The 10,635-nt window shown below is 37.7% G+C and overlaps 1 protein-coding gene across 7 annotated transcripts in view; it reads left to right on the forward strand.

The window, feature by feature from the left end:
* Positions 1–10,635, forward strand: part of DROSHA (drosha ribonuclease III) — a 125,192-nt gene that overhangs the window by 87,030 nt on the left and 27,527 nt on the right. For all 7 annotated transcript variants that reach the window (XM_042952722.1, XM_042952709.1, XM_042952717.1 and 4 more), the window contains 4 exons: positions 313–372; positions 1,664–1,763; positions 5,378–5,480; positions 8,602–8,672. In XM_042952722.1, coding sequence (XP_042808656.1) covers positions 313–372; positions 1,664–1,763; positions 5,378–5,480; positions 8,602–8,672 — 334 coding nt within the window. The remainder of the gene's footprint in view (positions 1–312; positions 373–1,663; positions 1,764–5,377; positions 5,481–8,601; positions 8,673–10,635) is intronic.

Here is a 10,635-nt window from a genome sequence, read left to right on the forward strand (position 1 = left end):
TACCCACCTTTTAGCAGTGTGGAAAGATTCACAGTTGTTAGGGTGATAACTCCTCACTTTAAATCTGATTCCCAGGGGAAGGAAGCCCTCAGGTAGGAAGGCCTTAAGTACAGAGTACGATAGAATGCCCCCTCCCTTACCCAGTAGGTGCGCCATACTTCGACTAAGATGGTGGTCAGTGCTTTTGATTATGAAGAATAAGGTAGAGTGTTTCAATTACAAAAGGAGCTCTCATGTGTCTTTTCTTTGAGAAGAGAGGGAGGGAATGTAGATGTTTGCTATTTTAAGTGATTTTTTAAAATTTTCCTACAGGATTAATCACAATGAAAGGTTGGAGTTCCTAGGTGACGCTGTTGTTGAATTTCTGACCAGGTAAGGAGGGTTTTCTGCTGTCCCCTAATAATTACATTTTATAGGTAACATACTTACTCTGTTACCCTCTTTGTAATTATCTAAATAAGGGATTGAAACACAATGTATTTTGTCTCTTCCGTACAGCTTGCAAGCTATCTGTCTGTGGCTCTTGCCCTGATAACTTGTACTCACTGACGCTGTAATGCACAAGATTATAAGATGAAAGGCTAGTGTCTTTGTCCTGTCAAGTTTATGTTCAAGTTGCTACAACCACAAGAGATCCAGCTTGTCTTGGTCTCGATGCTTCAGAGCTTATATTCAATTTGTAGAGAAGGGGATGATATTTTAAAATGTCATTTCATTTTCTAGGATTTGTCTTTAATCCATTTCTCACTCTTTCTGATCTCAAGGGAAGTAATTTTAACGACGAGATTTTGGTATGCATATGTGTGTACGTGCATGTGTGTATTTGTATGTATTTTCTCTCCAGAAGTGTGTTTGTGTCCTTAATTCAGGGGTAGGGGTAGGAAAGCCCACAGGGTCTCTCTTTTAAAGGGAGACAACATGTACCTCTCTGGGAACTATCTTGAGCTATTTGTATTCTTTCTGGGTCATTTCTTTTCCCAAAAAGGACATAATGAGACAGAGGGGGCTGTTCTCCAAGCCTGTTCTCACTGGACACAATAGGACTGAACAAGCTAGCTGCCCCAACCAACAGCAGATCCTAAAAACTGGGGTGAGATTTAGGAGCGGCAGTTGCTGTCATGGTGCAACTGTCCATGTGGCCTTCTTCCAAATCTCCATGCTTTCCATCAACCCCTTTGGCTTTCCTTGAGGCCAGTCTTGGTTCTGTTCCTGTCCCTGTTGTATTTGTAAAGGATATGCCACCACTGCTGCCTGCTCGGGGCTTCCAGGCTTGTCTTCAGAGGCTACTCATAACTCAGCCCCAGCAAAGGTATTTGTTTCCAGGCCTGGTATCTGAGTGTCACATAAATTTGCTCTTAGCAGTCCATGACCAACCGCTCAGGTCTTTGTTGTCATCAGATTTGTCAGAGAAGTCTTTTAACACAAGTAGATGTGAAAATAGGAGTGAATGGTGCTGTTTGGGTTTTAGTACATTCAGATATACTGTGCTTCCTATTTAACTTTCATAGACTTTTAATCAAACCCTTCAGTTTGGTTCAACACAGCTGATATCTGTTGTGCAGATATTGTTTGCCAGGCCTGTTTTGGTAACTTGGAGCTACAGACAGAAGGTTGTGATGCATATTTATTTATGTACCTTTTTTTTTTTTTTTTTTTTTTGCAGTGTCCATTTGTACTACTTGTTTCCTAGTCTGGAAGAAGGAGGATTAGCAACTTACCGGACCGCCATTGTTCAGAATCAGCACCTTGCCATGTTAGCAAAGGTATGTCAAACATCTGAAGCATTTGTGGTAAAGTCGGAAGTTTTCTTCTTCATTCCATGCATAATTTTGCATTTGAATAAGTAACTCTTTAGGGTATATTAAGAGTTTAATATTTTATAGACTGGGAAGGATTTTTTTTTGTTTGGGTTTTAAAGATTCAGTCTTATTAGTTCTGTTACCTTTGTGAGTTCACCAGCAACTAATGAACTCCATGGTGAAGTAACTTGATAACAGAAGAGGAAAAATTTGACAGATGTGCGTGAGTAGAGTTAAACATTTGGGGAAAAAGAACAAGAACAGAGCAAAGAAATGAAATATTTTGTATCTTCCCTTTGTGTAAAATTTCTGTATGGCATTTGTCTTTAATTTACGCTAATAAGCAGCATTATAGCTTTGAATGAAATATGCCTGCCCATTTATACCCACAAGGGATACTTTCTAGATGTTTGAGAATTCCCAGATATCACAAATCCCAGTAATTAAGATTTAGGGTTTAGGTTGTCCAGCCAGCCACATTGACTTCATTGTTTGACTCTTTTCAGTTTAGATTCATGGTGGACATTTTACTTATTTACATTATCTTATCTGATCTTCCTGTCTCTATATGGTGTCTTAGGACAGTAAATTAGAGCAAACCAATTCAGGCGCTGGAATTGGCCACCAGGATTCCAGTCCACGCCCCTCTTACAAACAGTGGGGTGAGGGGGACCTAGGCAGGTTGTTGTCTTTCCTCCAAGCCTCTGCTCTCTCATCTGTAAAGTGGAGATGGCATCAGTGCCTGCCACTCAGGGTGGTTGTAAGAAAGGAAATTATTGTTTGAGTGGTTTTGTTTTTTTAAGTTTCTTTAGTTATTCTGAGAGAGAGAGAGAGAGAGGGAGAGAGAGAGAGAATGCCAAACAGGCTCCACACCATTAGTTGAGAGCCCTATGCAGGGCTCGAACTCACACCATGAGATCGTGACCTGAGCTGAAGTCGAACACTTAACCAACTGAGCCACCCAGGTGCCCCAATATTATCGTTTGAGTTTGAAGAATTCACTTTGTAAAGTACTTGCCATAATCCTTGTTCGTAGTAATCACAGAAAGAGGTAAATAAATTAGTAGGAGTTTGTTGTTTTATTGTTGCTACCACTGTTTTCATTATAAATTATGACATTTTAAAGACCTGTGTGTTTATTCAGTAGTAAGGGAAACTGTGGCTTTTAAATCTCCAAACACCAATCATTGATTCACTGGAAAAACTTTTCTGAGTTTCCCTTGATTTTTGCTTTCTTTTTCTTTTTTTTTTTTTTCTTCGTTTTATAGAAAAGACTGGATTAAACCCATCCTGGTTCTTAATTTGATCTTGCTAAGGCATTTAATATATTCAAAATGGTTAATTTTAGCCTCTGGTTTTATGTTAGCAAGAGTGTATTATTTAATTTTATGTAATACCATCATCATAATGATGGCATTTGAGAATGCAAGTAATGACACATTAATGAAAAACTATAGGCGACATGTATGCCAACTTGGTTTTAGGAGCTTCACAATGAGTGAAATTCTACAACCCTACGTACAACTACTTCAATGTTTCGTTGCTTTAATTGTCAAAATGTTTCCTGACAGGGCACATAAATGTCCACTGGAAATAAATGTTAATAAGTAGTTATCAACCCCCTCCCAATTTTTTTTTCAGTTTAAGATATAATGGATTGTTTTTCAAACAGTTGTAGGCAGGATATTTACAAAGTTTGAAAAATTGCCATAGCAGGAAAACAGAAACTGTTATGTGACACCTGGGGTATGTACAAACCTGTGAGTTAATTTGCCCAGTTTCTCCCTTCACTTTTCTGTATGCTCTTCTTCCACCCCAAGTACTGACACTCCCATAGCATTCAACATTCATCTGCTCCAGCAGAAGGCAGTGGTGGCCTTGCCCTCTGTCTAGACCAGTGGTTTGAACCATTTGGGAGGGAAGTACTTAACAGGATTGCTGAGAATCTCTGAGAATCTAATGAAAGCTCAGGTCAGCTCTCCACAGACAGATGAACTTTTAAGACAAGCACCAGTTGAACACCACTCTCCTTTTTAAAAGTTCCACTAATGCCTACGGGAAAAAGTAAAGATGTAGAGCAGGGATTATGAAAAGTTGGAAAATTCATAGCATTCCAGACTTGTTTGTAATATAAAACATGACTTGCAGTCTATTCTCAAACAGGGCTCCAGAGATTAGCAGACAATTGGATTTTCCCAGTGAAGTTGTGCAACAGGTGAAATTTACATATTCTAGCATAAGCTCTTGCACTTAGGGATCAATTTTTTAAAAGATGTGTTTCCTGCTGTTGCATTTGTGGTAGTCGAAACTCATTTGAATATATTTTGTACTCATGAATTCGTAGCAGTACAGAATACTGATAGCACATATGTCTGATTTGTATTGTCTCTTTTTCCAGTGTAAATGGATATGGATATTAAAATACACTGAGACACACGAAATCTGAGTATCCTATTTGAGGACTGATAAGACTTATATTGTCCTAGTTGGTTCATTAACTTGTGACTTGTTCCATAGTACATAGCATGTTCCTGTTTAGTAAGAATTTATTGAACTGAATTATAGGGTAATGGAAACAGATTTATTGCATGCATATGCAATGTTTGTATTTTTCTCCTTTTATGGGAAGAATTGTGATTTCCATTTATTCAGTTTCAGGAGTTTTATTTTAAAAAATCATTCATACTGTGTCTAGTTCTAAAAGGACTTGATTTGTGTCTTATAATATAATAGGGTAAGAAATCAGTAGGACTTAACTCAAAGTAAAGAGAAAATATGCAGGAAAATAAATGAAGCCAGAAGTGAAGTTACTGTACACAGATATATTCATAAGTCCTACACAATTTCCACATCTTGGCCACAAATTTGGTTCTAAACTTTTCTGAGGCCAAATTAAAAAAAAAGAAGCATAATTCATTACAAACAATAGTCCAGGAGCCCTTAAGGTGAATCCAACCCTGTTGCTCAGATTTCACTGAGCCTTCTGAAAGATGAGTACAGAGACCTCACAGAGTGGACACAAGTACAGAGATAAAGGGCCACAGAAATCCTTAATCCAAACTACAAAAAAAAAAAAAAAAAAAAAAGATTTAGAGATACAAGGCATTTTGAAATCTTCCAAGGGTTCCCATTGGTTCTGCCACATACAAATTTGTTCTGTATAGTACAGACATCAATACCATATAAATTGGGAATCAAAGAGGTTGACTTTGGGTTAGATTTGTGTCTCTAGACATGTTGGGTGACCCCAAAGGCCCATGGTCTTATAGCATAGTCTTTTTCCAGCTTTGGCTAGTGCTTGGTCTGAACTTGGAATTAGACTCAGATCTGATCAGTTCTGAACCATCAGAGTTGAAACATCAGAGTTCATAGAAGCCTAGTTGGGGAAAGGTTGAGATTAGTCAGATCTGAACCATATGTAAGGACTCCTAATGAATGGCAAGCTAAACTCTCTTACTTTATTGACATAAGACCAATTAATTTGTATCCATAACCCCTTACCCCCAGGAGATGTTGAGTTGTTGCAGTTATGACTTCGTCAGATTCTTTCTTTCTTATTGTCATTTTGAATTTTGTAGAAACTTGAACTGGATCGTTTTATGCTTTATGCTCATGGACCTGACCTTTGTAGGGAATCAGACCTTCGACATGCAATGGCTAATTGTTTTGAAGCATTAATAGGTAATTTCTCTTTTTATAATCTAATTTCTTGTATGCTTAAAATGTTTGGAGACCATATAAAATTCAGTGTGGAAACTTGGGACAAAGTTAGTTGTTTCCGAAGCATGTGAGGTCCCTAGTAGAACACTAACTTCACGTATTGTGGTTATTGTAGCTCTTCCAGAGCAGCAGTCTTGCTTTCTTTTCTTGCATTCCCCATGCCTGAACTGGTGTCTGATGTCATGTACGTGCATGGTTAGTATATACTGAATTGAACTGAAGTAAGTTAATATGTAGATGGATTACTTTCCAGATTTGATTCAGGACCACATGCATAAATAAACAGTAAGTAGGTTGCTTCTGAGGCCCTAACACTGTTTTTAATCACATTTTAAACTATTTACAAGATTTTCTGACTTCAACATCTTGAAAACACTGCATTTTTTAAATCCCAGGGCTTGAGTCTATGTAACTATTACTTACTCACTTGAAGCAAGACTGATGCAGACACTTTACTTCCTCGGTTTCTTTTTTACTATAACCAGAATATAGTTAGCTATTGGCACAGGAAAGTTAGGAAGAGTTAATGAGCTCGTGATTGCAAGTATGCTTTACAGTGAAATATAACAGTAGATTGACAATTCCTTGATTTTTTTTTTTTTTTTTTTTTTTTTTTTTTTTTAGGTAAATGATTGAGTACATTTTCTGTTTCAAAGGCCTTTGTGCTTCCTGATCAATTTTTCCTTCTTCCTTTGAAAATGAGTATAAAAGCATCCCATTATAGTTTTGTACTGATGATGGTAACAAGAGAATGTTTAATAATTAGTATCCACAGTCTTTTCACAGCTATGTCTGTTTTGCACAAATATGTCTATTTTCAGAGAATGTGTCACATGGAATTACTGTGCTCTGTACACATAATAATTTTGACAGTGTTACAGTTGGCTCCCAAGCCAGGCAGACATGATTCAATTCCTTTTTGCTTTATTTATCAGCACTGTGTCTTCACCAAGTTACTGAGTCTCTTTGAGCCTCAGTTTCCCCATCTGTGACATGGAGATAGGATCACTTATCTCACAGAATTGTGAGAATCTTAATACGCAATCCTGGCAGCCACCCCTTCAGAGTTCCATTTCCTTAAACCTTCCCCAAATCACCTACTATAAGCCCAAGTCCTATAAATCTTTTGTAACACTCTTTACTGAGGTGTCCTATAAAGGTGAAGATAAGAATGCAAAAATGCTTTGCACTTTGCCTAGGGCCTGAGTAGTCCCCAAACCACTACTGTTACTTTTACTATCCTCCTCATTGTTATTATTTTACTATCCTCCTCATTATTATTATTATTACTATAACTATGGACAAATAATAAATGTATTTATTCATCAAAAGTCCTGGTGACTAAGTGTCTTAATGTTTTACTTAAAAAATGCCTTTCTGAAGACAGATATAAAAATATGATTTCAAAAATATAGGACTATCTTACTCCAGAGTTATTTGATACCCAATTAAAATGTTATTTGATTTGATACCCAGTTTAAATGTTAAATAGTTATTTCAAATTAAAGAAAAAGGTTGTCCTGATTTTTTAAAATTTATTTATTTTTTATGAGAGAGAGAGAGAGAGAGAGAGAGAATCCCAAGCAGGCTCTGCGCTGTCAGTGTAGATCCCGACCTGGGGCTCAGTCCCATGAACCGTGAGATCATGACCTGAGCTGGGGTTAAAAGTTGGAAGCTCATCACCAAACTCCACACCCAAAACCAAATAATCCAGTGAAGAAATGGGCAGAAAACATGAATAGACACTTCTGTAAAGAAGACATCCAGATGGCCAACAGGCACATGAAAAGAGGCTCAACATCGCTCCTCATCAGGGAAATACAAATCAAAACCACACTCAGATATCACCTCATGCCAGTCAGACTGGCCAAAATGAACAAATCAGGAGACTATAGATGCTGGAGAGGATATGGAGAAACAGGAACCCTCCTGCACTATTGGTGGGAATGCAAACTGGTGCAGCCACTCTGGAAAACAGTGTGGAGGTTCCTCAAAAAATTAAAAATAGACCTACCCTATGACCCAGCAATAGCACTGCTGGGAATTTACCCAAGGGATACAGGAGTGCTGATGCATAGGGGCACTTGTACCCCAGTGTTTATAGCAGCACTCTCAACAATAGCCAAATTATGGAAACAGCCTAAGTGTCCATCAACTGATGAATGGATAAAGAAATTGTGGTTTATATACACAATGGAATACTACATGGCAGTGAGAAAGAATGAAATATGGCCTTTTGTAGCAACGTGGATGGAACTGGAGAGTCTTATACTAAGTGAAATAAGTCATACAGAGAAAGACACATACCATATGTTTTCACTCTTATGTGGATCCTGAGAAGCTTAACAGAAACCCATGGGGGAGGGGAAGGAAAAAAAAAAAAAGAGATTAGAGTGGGAGAGAGCCAAAGCATAAGAGACCCTTAAAAACTGAGAACAAACTGAGGGTTGATGGGGGGTGGAAGGGAGGGGAGGGTAGGTGATGGGTATTGAAGAGGGCATCTTTTGGGATGAGAACTGGGTGTTGTATGGAAACCAATTTGACAATAAATTTCATATATTAAAAAATAAAAAGATAGAATTCCCCCCCCTCCCCCCCCAAAAAAGTTGGAAGCTCAGCCAACTGAGCCATCCAGGTGCCCTTGAGATTGTCCTGATTTTTATTTGCAGAAGCCTTCATTGATCTGAGCTCAAGTTTTATCAGGTCTTTTTATGGTCTAAAACATAAACTATAAATATAAAATAAAACCTAACATGCCCGTAAAGTCGGTATTTGTGCATAGTTCCCTTAGTAAGTTCATACCCATACCTCGCATGATAGTTCATAGTGGGCCTCTTTTTACTTAAAATATTGGATTTAGGTTTTAGTAACTTGAATTTCACATTTCAGTCTAATTTATAGTACAAATCCTGGCTAAGAGAGGGAAGATGCTACCTTTAAAATAGTTGCTCTGGTCTTGTCAGTTTTTTTTCTTTAATGTGAGTGAGTTTTGGCTTGCCTTTTTGCTTTATTTATAGAGACATATAATTTTCTTTGAATATTAATGCAGCCTTCCTTTTGGCATTCTCTTCCTTTTATCTAGGAGCTGTTTACTTGGAGGGAAGCCTGGAGGAAGCCAAACAGTTATTTGGACGCTTACTCTTTAATGATCCGGTATTTATCTTGAATCATTTGATTTTTCTCAAGTATCATTATAGAAGATTTTATATCAATTAGTGTTTGTGTTTAAAGAGAGTGTAGGAGAAACAAAGTTCCCGAATATGCCATGGATGGTAGGTTTCAATACAACAAAAATAACTTACTCAACCCTGTTGCAAATGGGAAAGTCCTGTGGGCGTTTGCACTAGGAATTTGCCTTCTACCTGAGACCCCATTTCTCCCATGGCCACTTAACAAATTCAGTAATAATACTTTGCTTTATTTTCAAGTATCTTGAAGTTGATTATGATTTTCTGTTTTATAATGGTTGGGTACCTGCACCATGCAAGCTTACTTGAAGCTATAGCCTTTTGGCTTTTCTGTTTAGGATTTATTTTTATATAAACTATGTAGACTAGATAAATGTATATTTATTTTAGAAAGTGAGTTCATAGGGAGTTTCTGACAGGGCTATGAATAAAGAGTATGAAGGTACTTTTTTTTTTCTTCCTTAAACAAGTTATAGTTTAAGAACAAATGATAGATTCTAAAATAGTCACTATTGTTACTAAAGTATTAAGCTATTAATATTGCTAGAGCCACTTTTTAAAATCCTGCATGTAATAGAGCATACTGGATGCTTTTTGTACCAAAACAAGTCAATTTAACATTTAAAGGGAGACGCAACTCTGTATTCCAAATTGAAATGTCATTATAATTGAGTGAAATAGCCCTCATGGAGCAATAAAGAACATAGGAAGCCAGTGTTTTAAGCCTTTGTGAAACCTTCAGCTTAAATGGCTGTCAGATGTTATTACTGAATTACTTAGGATATTTAAAAAAAAAAAGAATCAATAGTTTTGAAAAATGTGACCTCAATAATGTTCATATTTGAGGATTTGATTTTTTTATATTTGTTTTTATAGAGATTTGTGATGATTTTATGTTTGTGAATTTTCTCCTGATGGGGAAGTTATCTACAGATGTTCCATGTCCCCCATTTTGTCCTACACATACAAATGAGTGTGCATCTTGATTTATATCTGTAGCAGATGGCATGTATTTTAAGTCTTTTTCTCAAATCTTAAAATATCTTTGTTTTGGCCTTTATCTTTTGTTGGCAATTTCAGCAACTTCTTTGCTTTCTTCCTCCTTCCAGTCTTGCCTTACACTAGTCCCCTCACTCCCAGCTACTCCCTGCCCCCTTCTCCCATCGTACCTGCTTCCCCCCCCCCCCCCCCCCAAATCTATGCTGTGTTCCTGGTTTCCTGAATTATATGCAGGTTTACACCATGTGCTTTTCATTGCATCGGTTTTTGTTTAGATTCGTTTCTCTTTTTAAACTGCTTCTTTCTCCCACTTGTCTACTTAGCAAGCTTATCTTATATTTCCAGTACCGAGTGCAGTGCTGGCAAGCGCAGTATTTAATAAATATTTGTTAACAGAATAAAATGAATAAGTGATTCAATGAAAAAGCAGAGTCTGAACATGATCTTACAAATGGGAAGGCCGAGATTCAGAATTCATCTTAGTGTGTCTTTATGAAACTGAGCAGTGCTTAGTAATACATGGTCTTTCTGTTTCACCATTTTCAAGTGCACACACCAGGCCATTCTGACTCATTTGACATCTCCATATTGGTTCACATCTATTAGGTGTAATGTGTGAGAGACGGGGGTGAACCGTTGAATTTTTTCTTGAGTAATGATACTGTGAAAGTCTAATCAGCCACAGGCAGCCAGACACAAACCTGTAGGCCCACAAAACAGAGTTATTGAATCCATGTAGTGAGGGAGGCGGGAGGGCTGGTGCTGGCGGATTGTAAGGAGGAGCCAGGGAAGCAGGGATTAGTTCTTGGTTGGTAGTCTTTTCTGAAGCTGAGTTAGAAGAAGCCATGGGTTGGGGTGCCTGGGTGCCTCAGTTGATTGAAAGACCACCTCTTGGTTTTGGCTCAGGTCATGATCCCATGGTGGTGGGA

The sequence above is a fragment of the Panthera leo genome, chromosome A1, assembly GCF_018350215.1.
Source record: "Panthera leo isolate Ple1 chromosome A1, P.leo_Ple1_pat1.1, whole genome shotgun sequence".
NCBI lineage: Eukaryota > Metazoa > Chordata > Mammalia > Carnivora > Felidae > Panthera > Panthera leo.